This window comes from Dermochelys coriacea, chromosome 16, assembly GCF_009764565.3.
Source record: "Dermochelys coriacea isolate rDerCor1 chromosome 16, rDerCor1.pri.v4, whole genome shotgun sequence".
In the NCBI taxonomy this organism is placed as follows: domain Eukaryota; kingdom Metazoa; phylum Chordata; order Testudines; family Dermochelyidae; genus Dermochelys; species Dermochelys coriacea.
In genome coordinates, this window is record NC_050083.1 from 7,715,052 (window position 1) to 7,741,014 (window position 25,963).

Below are 25,963 nucleotides of genomic sequence, written 5' to 3' on the forward strand. Positions count from 1 at the left end.
TTAACCCAAGAGAGGCCACATCCACCTAAATCCAAGGTCAATCGCAATCATATTTTTCAGCTTCAAGGGCCTCGCGTTGGGCATTTAAATAAGTGGCTTGGTCTAGGGGAGACCCCAGCCCCCCGATATTGGCTTCAGGTGGCACTCAATAGCTCTGCCCATCAGGCCGTTTAGCTAGAGACCCAACTCCAAGCAGTCCTGTTTGAAAATGATTAACTTAGTTAATTCCAGGCATTGCAAACACCCAATGTTAGCAAGCAAAGTTAATTCCCAGTGTGATGGTGCAGAAGCAGCATCATGAAGCAATAATTCTGTCTCAGCAACAGACCCTATGGGGCTTTGAGCTGCATTTTTAGTAGCACCTAGAGTCCGTGCTCGAGGCCCCATTGTGCCTGCCCCCCAGAGTTGTATCTTTTCCACAGGAGAGAAAAAGGTATGTTCTTAACTCATGGTAACTGGCAGAAGTGAAGACAAGGCAGTTTGAAGCTGATCTCAAGTTGAGAACACAGGTGAAAGCACAAGAAAGGTTTACCTTGGCCTGGTAACATGTATTAATAATACACCACGAGTCTTTACTAGGATTTTATCTGGTTAGTAACCACCTTCATCCAGCTCCCATGCCAATGCTAGGTGCTCTCCCCCCCCCCGCCATTTCTATGATAACACAAGGTGAAACCACCTTTTTTCCTAGTTGATTTGGTTGGGGATTGGTCCTGCTTTGAGCAGGGGGTTGGACTAGATGACCTCCTGAGATCCCTTCCAACCCTGATATTCTGAGTGGAGACAAGGCCTATGACCTCTTACACTGTCATCACTGACCCATGCTAATAGTACAGCTCTGTTGTGTTACAGCTGGACAATGAGTCTTCGATCACAGACACCATATTCCAGTTTTCCACAGAGGAGCTGGCACTTCTGCCTGTGCGAGACCTGGCTGTGTTTCACAATGGAGATGTCTCTCACCAGTTTGGATTCACCGTTGGACCAGTTTGCTTCAGCTGAACCCAGAAACAAAAATCCACTTTCCTTTTGAGGAATATATGACTGCAGAGGAGAAAGGAACTAAAAAAAAAACCTTCCCGTTGCTGAACCTTTGGCTAGCTTTTGAAAGCTACCATTCCTATTTATAAGGTAATGGACTACACGGCCTTCTGGAGGAGGAGACTATTGTTTACAAAAGTAATTTTTCTAAATATATATATATATATATATATATAAAAGGTGCTAATTTAATAATGGATGAAGTTAAATGACAATTTTTCCATCAATTAAGGTCTGTTTAAAAGGAGATCCAAGCTTTCAGCTGGGACCAAGTTTTCTTCACCTTGTTCAATTGCACAAGTCCCCGGGTCCCTTTCTCTACTGCAGCAGCAGTGTGTGTGTGTACAGCCACTGGATTAGCACAGGCAAGTAGCCAAGCCATTGTTGCTCGGGGAGATCGTACCAATCAAACAAGCGGCTGGAGCTGGTCGGGAATTTTTCCACAAGCCTTTTTCATCCAATAATGATTTCTAAAAACCGGAACTTTCTGCAGGAAAGTGTCAGTTGAGATGAGATTTGTCTTGAAAATGTCAATGGAAAAATTTGGGGATTTTTTTGTTTCAAAACTTTGTTGTTTCTAAATTTAAGCTGTTTATAATTTAACAACGGTTGAAATCAAAACATTTCGAAGGTAGCACAATGACACATTGCTGGGTGACCTACGCTGAATTTTTTTTTTTTTTTTGGATTGTCAAGATTTTGACTTTGTCCTAATTCAGGGTAGGGAGGAATATTTTGACATCTCAAAAATTTCTGCAGAATGGGAGAACAGATTCCTGCCCAGCTCTAACTGCCTCCAGGAGGTTCCATATACTACCAAGCGGCTAACCTTTGGAACTAATAGCACTTTGCCTTTCAAAGAAAATACACCCCTAGACTATTCATGCAACCTCTTCACTGGGTCAATGTGCTGATTAGCACTGCCTCCCCCTGAGTGGCTGCAAAAGATGAAATACTGCTATCAAACTTTATCAAGCGTGGATCATATTTAATGGCAGTTAAATTATGCCCTCCTTATAAGAAGCAACAACTGCTGCCAATTTTTCAGGGGTAGTTAGTGGAGAAAAGGGATGAAGTTTGTAGCAGGAGGTATATTGTTTCATTAAGGGAGATGTGCTGATGGGCAAGAAGTGCTGCTGAGACTCAAACTTTTTAAAACTGTTCAGTCAGCTGTGGGCATGTTTTCTAGCAGATACTGCCACCCTTGAGGCAGCATCAAGGTGCTGATCTGGATCAGCAGCAGTTTTACAATTCAGCCACATTCCTGGAGTCCAATTTCACCCACCAAGCAGGTTGCATTATGAAGAGCTACACTGTGAGTCAAATCTCTTCCAAACACCCAGCTTGATTTGTTCTTGAGTGAAAGCCCACCTTAAAAAATGATGCTGGGGGTGTGGGCTAGCTTGCAGGAATTAACTAAACTGAGGCATGCCTCATCCCACTGTGGTTGTGGGCTGATGATTGGGGGAGTGAGTGCAGCTTCATCCCGTAAGGATTGCTGTTGAGGCTTAAGCAGCAGAACTAGGGTTAGGACTGTCCAGTGGCAGGTATAAGGGGAAGCTAAAGCTGTTCCAGGGAATGTGACAAAGCTGTGTACTCAGTTAAATTCTGATTCCTAGTGTGAGGTCCTTTACTGTTTAAATGTGATGCCATCCATTGCTGGCAATGGATGCACCAAACTCAGCATTGACCAGGTGCTCTGGCCGCAGGGTTCACTGCTCTCCTCTTACTCTTAATTTGCATTTTTAGCCTGACCTCCACATGAGATATGCTGGTCATTTTATATAAAAATATGATGCATTTAATGAAACTAGCACCAGTTCTGTGTATGCAATACAAAGATTTGACTTAACCCTGCTGGTCTGATTCTTCTGCAAAGCCCTCATTTTCCCACTCAATTATATGCCAAAGCCCAGTGGTCTGGTTTCACACAGCAGTACAAGCCAAGCCCTTCCTTTGCAATGGGGAAGGGGAGCAGTAACCAGGCTAGGGCACTGTCTGAGCTAAAGATTGTTTTAAACTAAATGTAGAGAAGAGTGCTTGATCCCTGAGGCTGGGAAGTCACCAGTTTCCCACTTCCCTCAACAGGGGCACAGTGAAAATAAATGCATCACCGCAAGGCTTGTGGTGGGTTTAAAACAAGCAAGTTCCCATAAAGGCAGCTAGCCCATAGAAGAGTCCTAGTAAGACAGGACTTGTCTTTTGCACAAACCCTAAACCAAAAGCAGTTGGTAACACATATTGAAAGGGACCATACGAGGAACGTTTAATTTGCTGAGGCCAGTTCCTTTACAACATCACTTCTCCCTTGTGCTCCTGAAATTACAGAGCCCAAGTCTGACTCCCATTAAGAATTGAAAGTAAAGTGCAGATTTCAGAGGCCCAGAGTGAGAGAAGACTGCTTCTCTCAGCCACCACCTAACTGAGCAAGCAGTGCCCTGCAATAAGAGGATGTAGGAAAGTTCTCAAATAGCCTTTAAACTACTGTACAAAAATGGAATTCTCAGGCCTCCCTTCCCAGAAGGGATAGGAGGAGAAAGTTTATACAAGTTTGTACATCATAAAGGGCACCATAGAACTTCAATGGCAGTGCACTGTTTCCTCCTTCAGGCAAAAGTTTGATGGACATACTGATGGATGTAGTCTCTTCCTCCCACCATTAGTCAGTACCAGCTGCTAGCTAGAAAGGCACCATAGATCAGTTGTAGATTGGCCAAGTACCCCCTTACTTGCTTTGCCTTCAAGTCCTAAAAGCCTGTAAAATTTCAATTAGGCTTTTAAAAAGCCACACAGGCAATTTAATTCCAGCTGTTTATACATGCAGTAGTGAGCCTCTGACACTTGTTAGTACCATACAGACTGCAGAGCATAGCCCGTGAAAGTTAAAGCTGGTACAAAATCCCAAACTCTTTGTCTGCAGTAAGATCAAGGAAAAGGCTACAGCTGATACTCACCTCAGAAACTCTTTCACTTGCACATTAACAAACCAACAGTGGGCAACAGCTTTCTATTTCACATTGGCCCTTAGCATCACCGACACATTTGGCACAAGTGTTAAATAATAGATGCTACTCACTCGCACTCTGGCTAGCAGCTAAATGCCACCTTTCCCTTCCTCCCAATTACAAACATGAAAGTTCCTGAGGATTTTGGCAACTGGGTTTCTAAACTGTGACTCGTGCTCTGCAGTAAGCAGTAGGAGTGCAACACTTCTGCTTTTTCCATGCTGTTGGAGCAGCTTCCACAGGTGGGGTCAGGACACCTGCCTTCTAGCTGCTGGCTGGCCACTCGCCTCCTGGGCACCAGGTGAAGCAACCTCAACTCATGCTTGGTCTGGAGCACTTGTTACCATCCTGGTCTGGGTCTCTGTGGCTGCCTCGTACAACTGACTTGCAGACAAGGGCTGGGCTGTTTTTTCTAGAAATTTAGAACAGTTAAAGGGTGAAGGTTTTCAAAGGACAGACAGGAGCTGTTCAGGGTGGCTCTCATTCCCGTATCAGCCCTGGTGTGAACCCCTTTCCAAACACATACAGCTCCTTGAAGGACAGAGGGGACCAGTGTGATCATCTAGTCCGCCTGCCTGCATAATCTTTCTTGGGTCAAGGCTAATAGCTAGTGGTTGAATCAGAACAGGGCTATGTCCCAAAACTGAAAAACCAGAATGCATCGAAGGGTCCTGGTGCAGCTCCAGTGGCTCAGCCAAATGTGAGTGAGTAGCATTGCACCTCCAGGCACCAGGTCACACCACCAGTGGTGCAAATCTGTCCCAGATCATCATGGTAGAGGGGTGGCTGGGCCAAACATGACCAGCATTGTGACCCTGTTCAGAGCATGGCACGGCGCGGCGCTGAGCTGAGCTCAGCCCAGCCACCAGAGCTGCTGCTGCAGGGTGAGTGGGGATGGACTCTACATTGCACCACCCCCATGCAGGATCTGATTGCCATCAACCTATTTACTGGGTTGCTGCAGGTCATCAACAAAGGTTGAAAATCACAGCACAAGACTCTTTCAGAAAGACATTCAATCTTGACTGAAAAATAATCCACTACACCCCTTGTTCTAAAGGTGACCTACCCTCACCAGTAAAGTTTACATTATTTCCCTCCATGAATTTGGCTCAGTTCTACTTCCAGGCATTCGATCTTGGACTTACCAAGATCACTTCTGTTATAATACTGCTATTTAACAAAACCCTCTCCCCCGAAATGAGGAAGAGCCCAAATCAAAATCCAGCAAACTGTTCCTGGCTGTAGTAACTGGGGAATCAGTTGACTCCAAATTGCTTTTGCTCTTAATTCAATCTCCTCTTCCATTTCTCAGCTCCCACTACAGGTTAGTTTCTCTTACCTTCACCTAGGAACACAGGTTTAGTGGCCAGAAGCACATCCACATTATGATGTTGGGCCAGTGCATCTAAAAGGACTTGACCCTCCTTCTGGAAGAGGAAGACAAGGGGGATGACTATGTCACTAGTGCTTCCATCTCCCACCATCTGGAACAGAACCATCTCCTCACTGCAGCTGCCTTCAGCATTGTCTACAGAAAGGGAATAAGAGAGCCCGTTTCAGGGTCAGAGCTAGGAGCATTCTCCTACTTCAACATACTGTCACACTCCATGCATTGTACTGAAGTACTGCTGCTTATGGGGCAGGTTTGGTCTGACCCACAATTTTAGGCTGGTAGGACACTTGGAGGTCACTTGTATTGTCCAGGGGGGAGCAGGGCTCAGATGCCAAAGGTAACTGCAATTCCTGCCCCCATAAGCCACAAACCTGCAGTATTTTTCTTTACATCAAAGGACAGGTACTCATGGTGCCTCGGTGAGCTTTTCCCCTCTAACCTCCATCTAGTAGGCAAGGGTTTTGCAATAAACAGACACTAAACGTGCCCAGTGCTCTTCTGGTGCAGGCCCCTGTTCCCAGCCCCAAGGACAAGCTTTTGCCCCCTAGAGAAGAGCCTTTGCTCCCAGTCATCTCCATGACCGCATCAGAATACCCAATGTCTTCCAGCCCCCTCCAACTCCTGCACTGGTGCTGTATGCACTTGAGAAGACCCAAACACCAGCTAATAACAGTGCTCAATACTCACCGATGAAAATCACCCCCGAGGCTCCTGCTTTCTGCAAGTTCCTGGCTTTGTCGGCAAACATGCATTCACCTCTCTGGGCCAGCACCATTTTCCCTTGCACCTCCTCCCGGTTGGTGATCACTGCACAGGCCTGGTAAGGTTCACTCAGCACTAAGCTTCCTTTCACCTGCAGTGATACACACAGGTAAGTTCTTACAGCCAGGCCAGTCTTTCGGCTCAGTGTTTGTAGCGCACCTAGCACAGTGAGGGCTGTAACCAGGGCTCACAGGCAATACAAATAATCTATAACAAGGGGCTATTTCTGTTCCAGTGAGGTTGTTCCAATTTCCTAGGGATACCGCAACTCAGGAGTGGCGTGAGATGCACCAGTCAGCTCGCTGTGTAGGAGCCCTACTTCATCCCTTTCATATAAGACAGAGGATGCACTTACCACCGTAGAGGCAGCAAACAGTGAAGTAAGGGGTGTACACGCCTTGCACAGCATAGCCAAGACCCCTAGGCTAGCTTCTATCTCCGTGCATACCCCCCTCTCCCATACCATCCTGTCAGTTCCCAAAACCATTTGCATCATGCATTGGGTTGTGGGCCTTGGCTTCTCCTTGGCACAAGTTCACAGAGACGAGCCCATGTTGCAGCCCATGTGGGCTATTAAAATGAACCCAAAGAGCAATTACAGCTGCCCAGGACTATTCCCAATCTCGAATCACAGCCTGCAGGTTTCACTCCTTGGAGCTTCATTTAAACATAGATCAAACTTCTGGGCAGAGTTTTTATTTGCTTGATTATTTTTTTTTTAAATAAAGCCATCCAATCCAGGAGCAGAAACAAGGCCAAGTGATTTGATGATCAATCACATAACACCAATAGTGAAAAGGTAAAGCAAACAATTTGGAAAATTATTCAGTGAATCCACCCCACATGCGGTCACAGAAAACCAGGCTCGGCTGGGAAGCCGAGCGAGCTTTCGATCACTCGGCTAAGGCCCAGCAAGGAGAAGCAGGAACCGTTAAGACGCAACCTGGCCCGGCTATTAGCAGTGAAAGAGTCACCCACCCCATGTTCCTGTTTGGTCAGGTCCATTCCAAACTGGGCTGGTCCAGCAGTGAGTACCATTCTCCCAAAAAAGGGGGGAGAAATAACTTGGACAGCCAGCGGGGAGATGCCTTGCTGCTCTACAGCAGGTAGGTCGACCAGCTCGGTGATGAATTTCAGGCTGAAGAGCCCCAGAGGAGAAGCTTCTTGCTGCAGAGGGGGAGAGACAGCACTGTACGGGCTCCGGCAGGCTAGAGTCACAGAATAACCATGCTAGAGTCTTCAGCAGCGCCGGTGGGCACTCCATCCACCTTACAAATTACAGCGTGGAGCCAGGGGAGAGGTGCTAGGGCAGGACTGTAGCACAGCACAGAGAGGTACTGTGCCACAGGCTCATTCTGACCCCACTCTGGTTCAGCTCCCCCAGAATGGAGCAAACCCTCCTCACATATCCCTCAGGGCCGGCAAGAGGTTTAATTAGCATATCTGTTAGAGATCCTTGGAGGAAAACAAGGCTACATGGCAGCGATGGACAAAGCATTTGGAAGCTTGACTTACACGACCACCAAGAGAGCTGCAAAAACTTGGCCGCTTGGTGGAGTTTGGGCTTTAGACATTGCAAGGAAACATGAGGAGGATCCTTTAAAGCAGTTGCTTGAAAGACAGACTCAGCTGTTGGAGGTGATCTTGGGGCAGGATCTCATTAACTGCCCTAGCAAGGGAGAGCCTCCAGCTGTTCACATACAGCTAGCAGTCCACAGAGAAAATGGTTAGTCATGGAAGCAGCTCAGCTGCAGTTATCCCTACAAGCAAGCAATTACGCAGGCAACTGGAGCTGGGAGGAATCGTGCCAGGAATTCTCACACTGGCCTTCCAAAGTGACCAGCAGCAGGCAGAGTATGTCCGCCACGCACGGAGCGCTGGGCGCTCACCTGGTGTCGGATGCCAGTCAGCTGCACCCTCCGATCGCCCAGAGGGAGCAGGGTCAGTCCCATTCTCTTCAAGATCTCCAAGGGCTCCATCCTGGTATCATGGAGCGGGAACTCAATCCCCCTGAAGGAGAACAGGACCAGCCATCAGAGTCAAGGTGACGGCAACACAACCTGTCCCAGAACCATGCAAGCCCAGGGTCCAGCAGACAAAGATCTAACAAGATCCAACATCTGGAAGTTAAAGCTAGACAAATTCAAGCTGGAAATAGGGTGTCAATTTTTAAGGGTGAGTGGGATTAGCCAATGGACCGCATTACCAAGGGGCATGGTGGATTCTCCATCACTGGCAATTTTTAAAACCAAGATCAGGTTTTTCTAAAAGACCTGCTCTAGTTCAAACGCAGCTATTGGACTTGAAGCAGGAATTCATAGCGGGAAGTCTTAGGTCAGACTAATGATCACAGTGGTCCCTTCTGGCCCTGGAATTTATGACTCAACAAAAGCCCATGGGACTTACACAGGGGTTGCCACTCACCTGAAGAGCGCCAGGTGCTCCGCTCCTGGCTGCAGCAGCTGCTTGTGGGCATCCCGGATGGTGCGAGTGAAGGTTGGGTTATTGGGGAAGAGAGTCTGTGCGCTGGGGCAAGAACGGGTAAAAATCTCCTCCTCTCCATGGCCCCTGTGAAACATCTGCAGTGAAAGAGACAGGGATCGATTTCTTCTCTCCTCTCATGCAGTTTGTATGAACCCAGCACTGACTTTATCCTCTAACATTCAGCAAGGGACCGGCAGAGCCTCTCAGCCCAGCTCAGCCACTCCAGTGACCGCATCAAGGCCTGTGGTTTGTCCCTTCTAGTTCTGAAAATCCATTAAAAACCCAATGTCAGATGAGCTCAGGCACGTGGAACTCACTGGTCAGTGAGTGTCGTGCGTCCCCGCATCCCATAGTGCCCCATTCACAGGTTTAGCTCAAGTTGTACAGATCCTCCTGGCTGTTAGCTGTGGAGGGACAGCATGGCCTAGCGTTATGACACCAGACTGGGACTAAGGAAAACCTGGGTTCTATTCCCAATCCTGCCACTCATTTGCTGGGTAACCTTGGGCAAATCACTTCCCATTTCCAGGCTTCAGCTTCCTCCTCTTAGAGGGGGAGAATGATACTGATCTGCTGAGGAAGAGCACTAGATACGAAGAGCTCAGTGGTATTATCCCTCTGTGGGGTGCCACACACGCACTGGCAGGGGAGGGAAACCCTGGCTGCACAAACACCAGGCCCCTCCCCCCCCGATATTTCATAGCAACACCGACCACGTTTTAAAAATAAAACTAGATACAGCAGTAAGCTGCCTAAGGGATTCAGAAGCCCAACTCCCATTGGAAATTCCTTCTCTCTTAGGCTGGGACCCAACACAGCTGGTTTTAAACCTTGCAAAATTACCAGCCAAGTTGACCTCCTGCTCTGAAACCAGCCATGTGCCCTGGAAGTCACAGATGCAGCCATAAGCTGCTGTGAAGCTAAATACGCCCCGGAACCCTTAAGAAGCCTACGGCTGACGTACAGTCACGTTCCTGGGGCAGGGGGGCCGGGCAGTGGAGAGCGACAGGGGCAGCAGGTGGGCCTCGGTGGTGAAGATGTAATCGTCAATGTCTAGAGGCAGATCTCGCTTCTCTGTGAAAAGCAAGTAGAGGTACTTAAACATCTCGGCCAGGAAAAAGGAGTCCATCCTGCATGACAAACAGAGACAGGTGTGAGAGGCTGGGCCTGCTGAGAACGAGGCAGCAAGAACTGAAAGAGCCCGTAAAAATGTATTCACGTCCCTAAGAATCTCTGGGGAATCACGTCAATCCTCTTTGCTTTGCCCCATCTTGAGATAGCTGGGAAAAGCAACCTCAGAGGTCTTCCCTCTACCTTCAAGCCCACATTGCTGCTGTGGAAATGCTATCTTGTCACTTCATACAGCAACCCCCCAGGAGATGGTATTCCTACCTCCACTGCAGACAGACAGACACAAGGAGACTAGATTGTCTTTCAATCCAACATGGCTCAGAACTGACCAAGGACTACTTCGCCCCAGAGAGATTCAGACCCGTTTGCTACCCTTGTCCCTCCCTTCTGTTGGCTTCCCTGCCTCAGTCATTAGATTTAGACTGCGCACTCTTTAAGAGAAAGGGCCACATCTTTATGTCAGCGAAGCACTGCATAAGCTCACACCTCTAGCAATGTCGTTTTCATAAAACTAGGGTGCCCTGTGGAATCGTGTGAAGAGGAGCGTGGAGGTTATGATCTTCAGATAAGTCTGAGACAGACTCCAGAAGATTAACCTGGTTTGGGAAAATTCAGTTCAGCACAGCTGCAGGGCAAGGCAGTTCTGTTCCAGCGTTGTACTCACTGGACAAGGCTTTAAACACTTCCTTCACAGGGTAGTGACATGGTCACTGTGAGAGCACAGTGGGACTCATACACTGCACCATTCCCACACACACCGCACAAGTCGGTATTAATAACTAAGCATTCCCTGACTAGCCAGGACAAGAGGGAAATCTCCCGATTTCCCACCACATCAGAGATCAATCAGGACAACAGCTATGAGACCAATAGGTTGTCCTGTGTTGGGTGGCTTTATTGCTGGCGATGGGGTTTATTGGTAGCATTCTAACTTACTTCAGTATAACGCATGTCACTCAGGGGCGTGAGTACTCCTCACTCCTGAGCGACAGCGCTCAGTGTAGACAGCACTGTGCCGACAGAAGAGCTTTCCCCCATCTGCTTAGAGCGTCTTCACCAGATGCACTCCAGCAGCGCAGCTGTATGGGCGCAGCGCTTCTGGTGTAGACTAACCCGAAGGTTGTGTCTACACAGCAGCTGGTGGGTGTAACTGCCAGTGCAGGTAGACATACACGTGTAAGCCATGCGAGAGCTTGCACCGAAAAACAGCAGCGTGGGTGGCACCTTAGGCTAGTATGTGCTCAAAGGGTCAGGCAGGATTTATACCCTGATCTCGCTGCAATGTCTTTTCACTGTCAAGAAAAACTATCATCCCTCTCTACTTCTAGGGGAAATTAAACCCAAGTGCATTAGGTTCCAGTCCTGCATCTGAACCCCTATAAACAGCCCCCAGGTCATTGGTGCACAGGTGCAGGGACTCACCAAACAGCACTCACCCACACAGCTCCAATTAGCTGATCCCAAAGATATGGCCCATTGAGCTATCCCCCGCTGCCCGGGACCCAGGACCCAGGACCTCCCATACCAGGCACCGGCTGCATGCCACAACTCCCCATTGGCCCATCCCACTCCTGGTTAGTCCTACTCCATGCCCATACAGTGCTCTCCTCTGCCCAGAAAGGAAGGGAGTTTACCTGTCCTCGTGTCGGCCCGTCCGTACATCCTGCACCGCCGCAAAGCCGCAGGCCACCCGGGCATACTCGTTCAGGCTCTCTACAATAGACTTGCCAACCTGGAGGTAGTAGGGGTCTCGTGTAGCCTTGGAGAGAAAACAATTGCAATTCAGCATGCCACCAACTTACTCTCTTCCAAGCTCAGTGAAGTCCGAGAGAAACGGCAGCTCATTCACAGATAGACATGACAAGTCACTAGCCACAGGGTCAATCCTGCATTGCCATCCCTTAGGGGAAGGGGTGAAGAGATCCAACTCTCCACTCCCTGTGAAGAACACTCAGCCAACTAAGGGATCTGACCAACTCTCACACCCCAGCCACTTCAGAACAATGACTTCAAAAGTTAGCCTTGAATAAGAGCAAGTCACCGATCAGCCAGGAGCTGCCTCTGCATGCTCTTCTCTCCTCCAGCTACAGCCGGCTCTGGGAGCGATGGCAGCCTCCAGCCTGATGCTCCTTTGCTGCTTCTTTGGAGGAGTTAAAAACACATCCACTTTCAGCTCTTTGGTGTTTTCAGCCAAACCACGGGACAGGACTAACCTTGTACAAGAAGTAAGTACTCTCGGCAAACTCCGGCCGCAGAGGATGCTGGGCCCAGTACACGGCAAAGTCGGACGTGAACGCCTTTAACGAAGGGAGAGAGCACACTAAGATACAAGCTGCCATTTTCACAACAGACACACTGAGGGCTTGTTGACATGGAGACTTAGTGTGTGGTAACCCACGACGCAAGTCTACAGCACACTAGCTTACCGGGCACTAAATGGCCATGCTGACCCTACTCCTACGCACAAAGAGTTCCTTAATGCTCCCGCTTGAAACGGCAGTACGTCAACGCGCAAGACCCTTTAGTGTGCTGGAGCAGGGTCCACACAGACAATGCATGTTCAGATGTTGCCAACTGGGGGCCCGATGCAAAGCCACTGGAGTCAGCGAGAGTTTTCTATTGACTTCCACTGGCTTTGGATCTGGCCCTGGAGAGCTAGTGAGGTGCAGAGATGGGAGAAGAGTGCTAGGATCCAACTCAGAAGGGGCAGTGGTTACAGCATAGTTATGAACACCATATAAAGGATTAAAGGCGCAAACGCTTGAGTCCCTGTCCCCATATTGAAAAGCCCACAGATGTCAATGGGAGTTTATCTATTGACTTCAGTAGGCATTGGATGCATTGACAATCCTTGTCATGGAAGCTAGAAAGAGAACACAGGTGAAGGTTCTTAAGAGTCTGCAGCAAGGACCATCAACTCCTGGAATATGTCTGCCCCCAGCTGGGCATCTCCGGAAGGGTCATAATCCCGCCCCGGGCACCCTCTGCTCGGTGTCACAGTGATGGGGTCACTCAGCAGCAGGGAGGATGCTGTGCCTGGTACACAGGGTGAGAACATGGGAGGCTGAAGGAGGGAGGGATTTTTCCCTCCATCACAGCTGCTGGGGCGCTGCGCCCACAGACCAATGGGGTCACAGCACAGTGACAAGGGGAAGCAGCTCGTTCACTCACCTCTGGGAGGAATTTGTGTTGCTTAGTGACCTGGTACAGCATCTCATGTGTCTCGATAGCGGGCTTCAAATCCCCCCTCAGCACCTGGGGGCAGACAAAAACCCTTGTTTCTCTGGGGCACAGCACGGTGATAAAAATGGCCTGGGGGCAATCGCGAGGCATCAGAAACGCTCCCGGCTCATAACAGTGACAGCCCGGATCGCAGTGAGGAGGAGAAGCAAGATCCTTGCTTGGGGGTGATTTTTATACAGCACCAGCACACGCGTGTTAGTGAATTTAGTGCTAGTCAAAGATGCCGGCTGGCTGGCACTGAATGCACAGGGCAGACACAGCAAGGCAAGGGCTGTGCAAGCTGCACTCCCATTAGCCCACCAATATGACTTACCCCTTGGGGAGGGGGCAGCACTAGGGGGTGAGAGAGGATTCCAGTCTAGTCCCATTCAGTCTTTGGCCTCACTGCTGCCACCCAGAGGCCAACAAAGGGAGGAAGATACTTAGTGCCAGCTACATGGATGGTGGGGTTTGCGATGCAGAGACACAGCCACAGAAGCTGGGCTGAGCCCCCACCAACTCATTTCACATAAAGGTTATAACCCTCCCACATCAGCCATGATACACCTGCTGCTGCCGCCTAGCCTACACCCTGGGGAAGGAGGGAAGGTATTTCAGCTTCAACCACTACCACCCTGTCCCATAGCCTATGTCCTCCTGGACACATTTCCCTGATTCACCTTGGGGTGTACCCTTGGGCCACCGCCAAGCCAGGCTGACTGGATCAGCCAGGGACTGAGTGTTTGACAGATGAACATCTGGAAACATTTCACCTAGCGAGATGGCTTGCAGCATACGTCTCCAAGAGCCCCAAACCTGGCCCCAGGACCAGCTTTTGCAGGAACACAAAGGTTAGGCCACAAGCCTGCTATTTGGGACACCTGGGTTCAATTCCCAGTTGTGCCACTGACTTGGGTTACCCATGGCAAATCACTTATCCTCGCTGTGCCTCAGTTCCGCATCTGTACAATGGGGATCCTAGCACTGCTCTACCCCCTGGGGCATGGGAGGCTCAATACATTAAAGACTGAGGCACCCACATGCTATGATAACAAGGCCAGATATGTACCTGAGCACAGAACGCTGGCTCGTGACACATCAGCTAAAGGCCATACAAGCGCTGAAAAGCAGAACCATCGGTTAATTTCAGGCAGTCTGATTGGGTGAAGGCACCTACCCTGCTAAAGGACCCTGCCTAGCGCTCTCTTTTTACATCAACCCACCTTTCACAGTCCTGCCCCTGAGCACAGCCTCATTCAAACCAACAGCTGGTGTTTATTTGTCAGAGCCCCACGCCGCACGGCACTGCCGATCCCCTTCCGCCCAAGGTTGCTGTGTACCTGGAGGCCGGGGAAGAAGGCCAAGAGGGAGTCCATCCAGCTCCGGATGCTGACTGTGGGGTTGTGCATATGGACGTTGAGCAGGAGGGGAGGCTGGCTGATGTATTTCATTATGGCCACGTAATGCTAGAAAGAGATGGACACAAACTCTGTTATCCAACCAGCAGGGAAGAGCTCTCTGTAACCCAGTAAGACAGCAGGGAGCAGCAGAGTAGGTAGGGCTTAGAAAGATCTTACAATTCAATAGGAAGGCTCCTCTGTGGAGGACTTGGGAATCTGGGACCATCTCTGACACACATGCCTAAACAGGTCAGTCACAGGACACTGTGGGCATGTCTTGTCCACGCTCACACAACTCAAACGGCCGAGCAGGGCTGGCTCCAGCTCGGTCTGAAGAAACATTCAGCTAGTGGCCAACAGCCAAGCACGCATCATTTCTGCCACCAAGTCCTTATGAGCAAGCGGAAGAGCATTTGCTGGCATCACCTACGCTAACTGAGGAGAGGCTTCGAATGCTGCACGAGCCTCCCCATCACCTCTCTCATAACGGACACTGAGCTCTGCATCCTGTCAATGAAATGGGGGCTCCAAAACTGGCACTTGCTGGAAAGAAAGCAGCAACGTGTTTGTGGCAGCGGAGCGATGCACCTCCCCCCAGCACTGGCCACAAGTTCCTACCCAAGCGCAGATGAACGAGAAGGTGTCAGAGGAGCCTGCCAGCTCCTGACCACTTGCTGCATGCCTGGCCTGGCATCAGCAGCCACTCCTGTAAAAGGAAACGGATGCAGACAGGCTGCGCAGCAGAGGATCTTTCATTAGCAGGTCAAGCTGGCCTTGCACCTTCAAAATGGATTCTCAGATGGAAGAGGGGTTGGGGGAGCAATGGGCTATCTACCCCGTTCCTCCAGAGAGCAACAGAAAGGAGAGACCGCTTCCCTGTGTACTCACAGCGTTGAACCTCTCCAGGTAGGTGTCGTCCCCCAGGAGGATATACGCCTTCATCAGGTATTCGTAGTAAGAGTCTATCCCAGCTCCGACCCCGCTGTCTAGGGAAAAATCACAGGCAGGGAAGCATGGGAGCCTTACCCAGAACACCCCTGCACAGGCATCCAAGAAGAGAAGAATGTTGCAGCCTCCCTTGCCCCGTGTGTCTTGGCACTGCCCCTCGGGGGTCTATGCCGCACTGACACTCTCATATCTCCCCGCCAGCGCTGAGCAAACCATCAGCAAGGCAGATCTCCGGCTACGTCCCGGCAATGGGGAGAGCATTCTTCCCCTTCCCAGGGTGGGGCAAGGCAAGTGGCACCCGCCTTCGGCACGCTGCCAAACTCAGCTCTGCCCAGAGCCAGCTGGGACAGTGCCACAGCAGGGAGCTGCAGGCTGGCACTGGCTCTGGGACTGGCAGGGGTTGTTCTGGTTCCCCACCATCCAAAAAAATTGGTGGAAGGCCATTCCGAAGCACGCCGGCACAACTTGAGCCCTGTCACTGCGCCACAGTACACAGAAGACTGCGGTACCAGCCGACACATCTCTGCCCCGAGGCAGCCGCATGACACTGGTGTCCCTTCAGGCCCCCAGCTCCGAGCCTGGGATTCACTTACCCCTCCGGACCCAGTCCCCATTGTGAATGTTGATGACCGTCCCCACCAGGTCGTTCCCTTTCTGGCGCTTCTCCCAGAGAACATCCAGCGCTCTCCGAGCGGTGTCCTAAGAACGGAGAGAGGAATGAACATACACAACACAGTCTTTCACCCTCTCCTCTACCCAGGAACACGCAGGAGTTGTTCCTACGCCATTCCTTACGCTTATTAAATAGACCCACCCTACAGAGCGAGGGGACAGCATCGGGGACCAGGCCCTACAATAGGGCTCAGGAGCTTTGGGCTCTGCCATTAACTGTAAGGTTTGACACCTCTGGCTTTGCCTCAGTTTCCCCACCTGTAAAATGGGGGTGGTAACACTTCCCAAGCCCACGGGGATAAATCCAGCCCTGTATTCCACGCACTCAGGTTCCACTCAAAAGCCGAGACATAAAATAGAACCAACTCCCCCTTCACGCCCAGATTGTTTCCTTCCTCCCACCCCGCCATGTTCCTACTACTTAGCCAAAGCAACGTCCAGTTTTGCTAAATCCTGCACAGTGCTCTGGGGTGGCATGCAGAGTGCTCGCCGACGGGGGGAGCACAGCACAGACCAGATCTACACTGGGCTGCCTGTCTGGGTGGATGTTTTACATCTCCCAGCTGCCCGCAGTACCAACCAGTGCCAGGCAAGAGACTCCATTTACAGCCATCCCTCAGATTCCAGCAGGGCAGCAGGAGGCTGAGCAGATGTCCCGATATTATCGGGACTATCCCATTATTGCGGGCTTTGTTTTATATAGGCTACCAATTGCGTGTCCCCCACCCCCCCTTGTCTTCCCCCAGGTCCCAATTTTTCACACTTGCTATGTGGTCACCTAGGTGGGGGTGCTGCGGGATTGCTCACTTGCCCGCCCACCCTCCACCCCCCTTTAGCCTGTAGATGAGAATGGAGCTGGGATTCTGCCGACATGTGGGTGGATGGGCAGCACGAGGTCTCCATTAGGCTGAATGCACATGGCACAAGGCCTGAGGGTTCCCAGTGGCCGTGTGAAATAGGGGCTAGCGGAGAGCAAGGGGACGGATAAGCAGCAGCTGGAGGGCTTGACAGAGTGTGTCTGGCTCCTGGCATTGAAGGGCTTTGCCCAATCTCTGTGCAAGTTCAAGTGAACCAGTGAAGACCACAGAGAGGCACTGTGAAATGAAGGGCCCCCCACATTCTGAGCTAGCTAACCCCAGGGACTCCACCAGGTCTGCACAGAGGATCTCCTCAGGAAGGAACCAGTCACGGCCGTTTGCTTTTCCCTCGAGCTTCCAAACCACTTACTTCAAAAATAGTCTCTTGTGTCAGGCGACTGAGGGCAGCAAACTCCAAAATCATGGTGCCAGCGCAGGCCGTGCAGGTGTCCAGCTCGGTGCCTGTCCGGGAGTTCGGACTCAGGACCCCATACTTCAGGTTCACCTGGATGGACAGATGCTCCCTCAGTTTCACTGGGTGTTTTCCCTCATACTTGTCACATGCGGAAATGAGGTTATTCTACTTTGGTGCAGCACTCTGTTCTGCAACACTTTACAAAGCATCTGCCAAAATGCAGCTACTTCTGGGGTGGAGGGTAGCAAACAGCTGGCATGCAGCACGTTGCATCACAGCAAGGAAAGGGGTATTCTAGCCAAGAAATTGGGCCACACGTGCCCTATTGTCAAGAAGATCAGGAAACCTTTATCACCCATACAGGGCAGGAAGGATTATAAACAGCCATCTGGAAGTGCCCCTCTCCCCTCCATAAACTACATGGAATCTGTTCTACCTCCTGCAGCAGGATGCAGGGGTCCCTATGGCTGCAAGGAACTTGGGTGCCTCAGATGTGAAGCAACAGCCAGGGCAACGCAGAGCCATCTTAAGAGAGCGCTTTGAACCCCCTTCAGTCACTCAGATGCGCTGGGATTGTGGGGCTGCCAAGAAAGGTCAGCCCCACCCCTGCCCACACCGCTCTCCTGGGCCTCTGAGTCAGAGAGATGGCTTGTCAAAGTGGGTAGAACTCAGCGGGAGGCTCTGGGGAAGCACACAGTCCGCTGGGACCCACATGTTGCTCCAGACCCCGCAGACCTTATTGGTGCTCTGTTGTGTCTGTCCACGCCAGTTCACACTAAGCTTCCCCTCGTCCCAGCTCAGATGTGCCATTCCCTTACCCTAGGGTACGGCAGCCCGCTGGTGGTGTTGAAAGCAGGCAAGAGACGGTACCCTAAGTCTCGGGCCAGGTGCAGGAGCTCATCCTTGTACCACTGCAACCGCACGCCTTGTGCCTTCAACATGTCGGCCATGATGTGACCCCCCAGCAGGCCCCTGCAGGACGGGGGGGAACAATGCAGAGGCGGGTCAGGCTGCTCAGAGGGACTCTGTAAGTTGAGATCCCAGATGGCCCATTTCAGGAGCTTGCCACTCACTTTCCTCTGCTGGGATGAGGAGATGCTAGGCCAGCTGAGCCCCTCTGCACCTGCCCCGCAAGGCCCAGAGCCTGTGGTGCTGTCCCCACTCTCCACCCCATTGAATCCAGTGTTCATACACAGCAAGCAGCTTTCCCCTCTTCCCCAGAGCCACTTCTGCACTCTCACACACCACCCAGAGCCACTGCACAGCATCCGACAGAGCCCAGGCTCACCAGGTGGGCAGCACATGCCTGGGCACTGAGCTGAAGGGGTCAGATGGGGGGGGCACAGCCTTGGGAGTGCAAGACACTGGCTCAGTGCTCTAAAGGACTGCACAAAAGGGGCCCTGCCTGCCAGCGCCCAGGGCTCCTGCCCCTGCCTGGGGCTCACCCGAGCACACGAATGTTGGTTTCAAAGACAGAGACCACCACGTCGTTGTCCAGCCGCACGTCCAGGACCACCTTCCGCACAGCGTCCTCAAACTCATCCAGCTTGTTAAGGACCTGGGCAGCAAGAGCCATGGGAGAGAAGAGATTCGGGTCAGTGACATGGGACTCTCTCCACTGCCCTTGTGAAGTGTGTACAGCTCCTAGCACACTGCTGGGTGCTAAACAAATGACAGTCACAACAGCAATTCACAGATTGGTCACATTCCAGCTCGGCGTCACCTACTCGGACACGCTGTTTTAGGGAAAGCTGGACCTTCCCATAACCCAGCAGATCCTGGTAATTTTGGTGTACTTGCGTATACCACCCCACCCCAGGATCCACCTCCCAGACCCCTGGAAGGCAGGGCAGTGCTGTTTGGGGAAATGAGACACACGAAGGCTTGTCGAAGCTCACACAGGCAGTCTGTGGAGGAGCAGAGAATTGAACCCATGTCTGCCAAGTCCCAAGCTAGCACCCTAACTAGCAGGCCATCCTCCCCCTCAGATGTGCTTCCTGGCTCACTATTTCAATGTGGGCACCTCAGGTCAACATTGCCAACGGTAGCAGGAGCAGGGCCTACACAAGCGTACGAGGGGCCCCCGGGCTGCCAACTCATGATTTCACTGTGAGTCTCCCAATATTTGCCATTTGTTATTTTTTGTTTTTTTTGTTTTTAAAAAGCCTCAGATCCCAAATTCAAGTGATTACATCAGAATCTCAGCTTCTTTTAGAGAAGAGAGTTTCCAGCTGTCCGAGAACAGCTTCAAACCATGGCCTGAGTGCACACTACAGGGTTAAAACCCAGAAGGCAAAGAATAAGAACCCACATTTTATACTAGAGTGCTTTTAAAAATCTCCTGATTTCATGGAACCTGACTCATGATTTTCGAATGCTCGGGGCAGGCAATACCAATGGGTGCAAGGTGAGAGGGGCAGCACAGCCAGAAGGACACTGCGGGCTCTGGAAAAGCATGGCCAAGAAGGGAGGATGATTGCAAGTTCTTTGGGACAGAGACTGTTTCTGGTCTGTGTTCATACAGCACCTAGCACAATGGGGCCCTCGTCCATGACCGAGGTGACTAGAACCTACTGCAATACAAACACACACACACACAAATAGGAATAGATTAAGGCAGCTAAATAAAGCCAGGATCATAGAATAGACAACAGGATAAGGAAATACAAAGGATATAATGAAGGGAAAAAGAAGCTGAAGATAGACAGAAGCAGAGAAAGGAAAGCATGCCCTGAATTGATCTCTACTGCATCAATCAACATAGAATCTAGGCCGCAAAAAGGGGCTCTGGGAGAGAAAATTAACTGAAGATGCGAACATGTTTTGAATGAACGGGCATTAATTTTTCTGTTCATCACTAGGGGGAAGAATGCAAAGAGTAAGATGCATTAACAGAGAAGGAAAAGAGGAGGATACGAGATACTAATAAATTATGGAGACGAGCGGGGGAGGGGAAAAACAGGGAATCTAGACTGTAGCACCTAGAAGTCTCAGCTGAGATCAGGGCCCCATCGTGCAAGGCACCAGACATATTAAGAGACAGTCCTTGTCCCAAAGAGCATAACATATGTCCAGGAAGGTCATTTTTCATTTTGATTATATTCTCTTTTGTAAGCAAGAAGCACTCATGCTAAAATGTGAGATTTCCTGGCTTTAACTGCATTGCTTTCAAACACATACTGTCTGCTTTTTATCTCCACGGAATACATAAAGTACAAACACTAAACCCTGCACACAACACAACACTACTGTTTATCCCCATTGTGCAGTGGTGGAAGCTAGGGTCAAATGACTTGTCCAAGGTTAGACAGTCAGTAGCAAAACTGGTAAGAGAACCCAGGAGTGCTGAACAGACCTGCATGAAGGTTTGCTGATCCAGTGTTTCTGGCTTTCATTACAATCCTGAAATTTGGGGCAGGTTTGGCCCCAGAGTTCCACAGTCTTTTGGCAAGCATAAGCCAAGATCTGGTCTGAGAAGAAACCCAAGCAAAGCTTGGGAGTGGGTTCAGCGGAGATTCACCTGCAATGGCTGGGTTTGTTTAGCACTCAGATGAGCTATGCCTGGGGGGTGGAGGGAGGCCATGTGGACTGGAGGAGAGAGAAAAATCAAAAGTCTGCATGAACTCCCTGGGCCAAATCTGTTTTGTGCACTAACACTTGACAACGTTCCAGCCACTAGACAATACTTCCTCCTGTGTCCTATTGAAAACAAGCCTCCCCACTCTAACCACCACTGAAGATGCCCCAAGAAACTCCTGATCCTAGGTATATTTTAATTGCACTTTGACCCCAAGCTTGCCCATCAAGAATGTGAGGTCAATTCTTAGCTCACTTGAAAAGAAGCAAAAACAGTAGAGGGGAACGTACAGTCCAATACACAAGAACGAAATGGAAACCCCTCTGTGCCAGGAACTCAATCTTGCTGTTGACAGATACCAATGCCTGTAAACGCAGACACCATTAAAATCCAGCTCAACGGATCTAAACCTGCTAAACCCCTGATAAACTGGTTTGAGAAGCAGATTGCTGACTTACCACAAGCGTATCCAAAGTGTCAATTAGAGTGAGGGAAAACCTACAGATTTAAATGTAAAACAAAAACAAAAAAAACATTTTAAATTCTGATGAAAATTAGGTCTTAGAAAGTGAATTGGACCAGTTAGCTGAAAACACACACCAAGGGGCAGATTTTCTGAGCTTGGCACTTGCAAAAAAAAAAAAAAGCCACTTGTACAATTTGTGCCATTTTTCACGCAGCTGCTGTAACTGTGCACACAAATGGACACAATCATCTGTGCATGCCACTTGCAAGGCCAAAAGCAATCTTTGCACTTGCAAATTAGCTGTATAAACATTCATCTACAGAGAGTCCTGAAAATCTGACCCATGATATTCTAGCTAGAGTAGGTCAACATTTTTACTTGACTTATTTTTTCCACTTTTGATTGAAATGGTGTGGGGGGGGGGTTTGTTTTTTTCCCCCACCCAAAACACAAATTTCTGTAGTAAGTATACGTTTTCAACAACTTTTTTTCAGGTTTTCACTGAAAACCAAAAGTGTCAACCAAACCTGAAATACTTTTGATTGCTGAAAATTTGTATTTTTGTTATTGGTTTTTTTGATGAAAAATATTGTGCAGGAAAAAATTCCTCAGAATTTTTTGCAAGAACAAAAACTGTTTCCTGACCAGTTTCATTCTGTCCCTCCTTGGTCATGAGGGGGAAAAACAATGCACTTTAATTGTGGAGACTGACATTACAAATAGCACCTCCACTTTCCCTCTTAAGGATCCTTCCAGGAGAAGATCTGAAAATATTTCTCAAACATTAATGAATTCAGCCTCAAAGCCCCCATGACATGGAGTAAGTATCACCATCATTTTACATGTAGGGAAACTGAGGCAGTGCTGTGACGTGATCAACTCTTGGTGACACATCACAGTGAGCCCATGTGTCTGAGGTGGGAATAGAAGCCCAGATTCCCAGTTTGCTGTCCTAACCACTAGGATACTTTGTAATGCATATAACCAGAAAAGCCACAAAAACCCCTCAAAGTAGCAAAGGAATCAGAGGACACTTGCGGCCAACAGGTGCTCCACAGGCTGTAGTGTGAGAGGAGGAGGAACCCATCTTGCACACTCACTTGCCAAGGGCGTCGTCAACATCCCCACGACTCGGCTCCATCCCGCGCACTCGGCCCCGACAACTCAAAGGCATTAGCTCATCTGCAGGATACGCGTGTTTCTGTACAAGGGGAAATACCACAAGTGCTCAGTCGCTAACTGTTGACTTGGAAACAGTCTCTAAAAACTGTAAAATGGGCCGCTTTCGAAGTAAACTAGGCCCCTTGCCATTCCCGCTGCAGAAGAAATGCCTCTTGTATTAGGCTGCTTGTTCCTTGCTCTATAGTTATGCACATGCCTTATCAACTCTATCCAGGACACGGGAAGCAATGCAAACAGCTGCTTAGATCTGTGCGGCACTCATTCAGATCCTATACTAGAGGAGGGCTAATACTTTGCCAATATAAAGTACCTAGCCAAGGCTGTCGAGGGCTTTGCAAACATTCACTGAAATCCTGGAGCTCTTACTCAGACAAAACTTTCAACAGCAGTCAGATTTTGCCCAAGTTAGGAGCAAATGAAAACCAGGGGTGAGGATTTCAATATTTAGCTCTTTAGTTATGATTAGCCCCATTTTACAGAATGCAGAATGACAAACAGCTCATCAGTGGCAGAGCTAGGAATAGCATGCAGATCACCTAATTCATGCTGACTGCTACACCATGCAATCTCCATAAGAAAATGTAATATATACATCTCCAAGCAATTCTCATAATCAAGACAGTTACCTTAAATTCTCAGACATTTAGGTGAGAGGACATTCGGAATTCTGGACAAAATTAGCCTAGCCTCGCCAGCCACAGAATCTCACATAGTGAGCAAGACTTACCCTTTGTTCTTATGGACAGCCGCCTACTATCTGCTATCCCTACTCTAAACAGAAGGGACTAAGATGAGGAAGGCTTCCCTGCTCCATTTGCAAGTCTCCTAGGGTTGGGTGGATCCAGCCAGCACCTGAATGTTGTCCAACACCTTTGCCACGTAGGAATTTCTTTGGTGGAACTTTAGACCTGGTCTACACCTAAAATATAGGTCGACCTAGTTATGCCGCTCAGGGATGTGAAAAGTCACACCCTGAGAGACATAGTTAAGCTAACCTAAGCCACAGCATAGACACTGCTAGGTTAAGGTCGATGGAAGAATTCTTCTATCAACCTAGCTTCTGCCTTTTGGGGAGCTGGATTTACGACAGTGACAAGAGAAACCCTGCCACTGTTGTAGCAACTGTCTATATTACAGCGCTGCAGATGCAGTGCTTGTAATGTAGGCATACCCTTAGTGTTCATTTAAAGAACAGAAGGGGGGATGGGGAATTTCTCATAAAGAAGGCAGCTCTATTTTTGCCAAGTGTGACCCTCTGAAGGTTAGAATGGAAACAGAAAAGACCAGACAGTGTTTGGTCATGGTACAGTGCTTGGCGGATACAAGCAGCTTTCCAGCCTCCTTTATTCCCCATAAAAGAGCCCGGGGAATGGAACACAGGGTCTGGTCCTTCCTGCCATGCACACACCACTCCAAAGGAGGAGGGAAGGGTCTGTGCCTCCCAAACTCCTCCATACCATCCTAATGGAGACACAGCCCCTCCCAACTCTACCCCGGGGTTGGGGCAGCTCAGCATCACTCCCCAGCTTGGCCATAGCCTAGCCCAGCCCCAAGAGGAGAGTAAATTCAGGGGAGTTGGGGTGTGAGTGGCTGCTGCACCTGGGCTGCTTCCCCCAAGTTACTGTTTTAAAGAAGATATTTTTGGTCATACTGCGAGACTCTTGTATTTTTTTTTTCCTGCAGTTATAGAGCACCCCAAGCTACCGGACACGCTGGTGGGAGTGAAGGCTGCTGGGTAAGTAGTGTTAGAAGAATAGACAGGACCTTAAACTCAGAGTTTTGTCCAGAGACACGTGAGCAAGAATGAATATAAAACTACTAGTTACCATGTAGCTGCCGTACGCGTGGTCAAACATCTCCACGACCTGGTCCCTGGAAAGGCAACAGCAGAGACACAATGGGAAGCTCGGCTGGCACAGAACTGCTGACCACTGCCATTGGGCAGCCCCATTGATCAAGAATTCTGTGACTTCCGTTTCAAAGCAGATGGAACGACAACAATCCAGCCGCGATTGCTGGCCTGTATCTAGAGCATTTTATTAAGTCAGTGCTCAATTACTGGTCCCCTTCTTTGTCAACTATCATCATTAGGTTAAATTGTGTACTGAGCCGAGAAGATGCCCACTCTCCATAGAGGAATCTAGACTGGGCAGCCAATGAGTGCAACGCACAAGATGTTCCAGTGTACCCTAGAGAGATCTCTTGGTTCACATGGACATGTCCACATTTTTACCAACGGCACCCTACAAAGCTCATCCCTTACTCCTAGACAATTGGAAATGGGGTGTGTGTGCGGGGGGGGGGGGGGAAAGGCGGGGTGATTGCTAGGAGCAGGGAGGGGATTAGAGTTTTTAAGTTGTTTGTCTTCCTGGTGCTGGGTTATATGAAATGGCTCTGCTCCACTCAGGCTCATTAGGGACGTATTTTCAAGTTCGGCCAAGCGTGCCTAGAGCGCACAACACTGGTGCGAATCGATTGCGACTGTACGCCCTTTGGGCCGGGGGCTGTCTTTCATTACAGACATTCACAGCGCCTCGCACAACAGAACCCCAATCCTTGACTGGCCCCTCCCTGCGCTACCATGAGCTCAAGTCATCCTTCTTCAGCAGTAAACTTGTATAATAACCACCAGGACCTCCCGCCTATCCCCTGCCTCCTGACACAAGTTTCACCGGCGGGTGGTGGAAACCAAACTTTTCCCAATAGCACTTGTCTCGCCGGACTTTTGCCGTCAGGATGGGGGTGGGATCCAGCTTTCATGTTATTTGGGGCGGGCAGAGGAGGAGACACAAGCCGCTTGGCACAGCCACCGGCACCGGGGAGCCCCCCTGGGCGGGAGGTTTTCACACCTGCCCCCACACCCCGCCAATTCCAGCAGCCGGGGCTCAACGAACCCAACCGGACCAGCCCCGCAGCGAGCCCCAGGTAGGGGGTGGGGCGGGGTGGGGGCGCTGCCTGCCCCCCGGGAGGGGGATTCCCGGGTGCTGGCTGGAGCGGAGCGGCGGGGGCCCTGAGCCCGGGGCGGGCGGGCGGGCGGGCAGACAGGCCGCCCCGGGGGGCGCTGCTCTCACCTGAGCTGGCTCCTCTCCGCCGCCCCCAGGGCCGCCGCCCCCGCGGCGAGGGGAGCCCACAGCAGGGCCGCCAGCAGGCCCAGGGGGGTCCCACGCGCCCGGCCGCCGCCCATGGTCGCCTCCGCCCCGGGCTAGCAGCAGCAGGAGCCGGCGCCCCGGCGAGAGCGGGCCCCGCGCCCGGCCATGCCGCGCGCCGGCCCCGGCCCGCGGGCTAGTTACCGGCTGACGCCGCCCGCCCGGCCGGGCCCAGCCCCGCTCCGGAGCCAGGCTCGGACCGCGCCCGCCGCCCGCGCAAGGCATTCTGGGACACGCCGCTCCGCCCTCACGTCCCCCC

General features: G+C 50.5%; 2 protein-coding genes across 6 annotated transcripts in view; one reads left to right on the forward strand and one right to left on the reverse strand.

The window, feature by feature from the left end:
• COL27A1 (collagen type XXVII alpha 1 chain) overlaps positions 1-3,132 on the forward strand; it is a 256,258-nt gene extending 253,126 nt beyond the window's left edge. For all 3 annotated transcript variants that reach the window (XM_038374879.2, XM_038374877.2, XM_043498970.1), the window contains one exon: positions 853-3,132. In XM_038374879.2, the coding sequence (XP_038230807.1) occupies positions 853-1,002 (150 nt within the window). In that variant the 3' untranslated portion in view covers positions 1,003-3,132. The remainder of the gene's footprint in view (positions 1-852) is intronic.
• On the reverse strand, positions 2,489-25,944 carry LOC119844267 (ER degradation-enhancing alpha-mannosidase-like protein 3). Of its 3 annotated transcripts, XM_038374882.2 has the most exons (20): positions 25,630-25,843; positions 24,385-24,430; positions 22,477-22,577; positions 21,369-21,408; positions 18,779-18,891; positions 18,152-18,305; positions 17,289-17,423; positions 15,983-16,088; positions 15,330-15,427; positions 14,382-14,507; positions 12,991-13,074; positions 12,033-12,116; positions 11,454-11,578; positions 9,653-9,818; positions 8,629-8,783; positions 8,094-8,214; positions 7,183-7,371; positions 6,130-6,295; positions 5,389-5,577; positions 2,489-4,458 (listed from the first exon to the last, which is right to left on the reverse strand). In XM_038374882.2, exons 1-20 carry the CDS (start codon positions 25,740-25,742, stop codon positions 4,364-4,366), a joined length of 2,406 nt encoding a protein of 801 aa, XP_038230810.1. In that variant the 5' UTR covers positions 25,743-25,843; the 3' UTR covers positions 2,489-4,363. The 3 variants fall into 3 exon arrangements, with proteins under 3 accessions (XP_038230810.1, XP_038230808.1, XP_038230811.1); XM_038374880.2 differs by lacking the exon at positions 24,385-24,430 and having other exon boundaries at positions 25,630-25,944; XM_038374883.2 differs by lacking the exons at positions 7,183-7,371; positions 24,385-24,430 and having other exon boundaries at positions 25,630-25,944.
• Between the last annotated feature and the right edge of the window lie 19 nt (positions 25,945-25,963).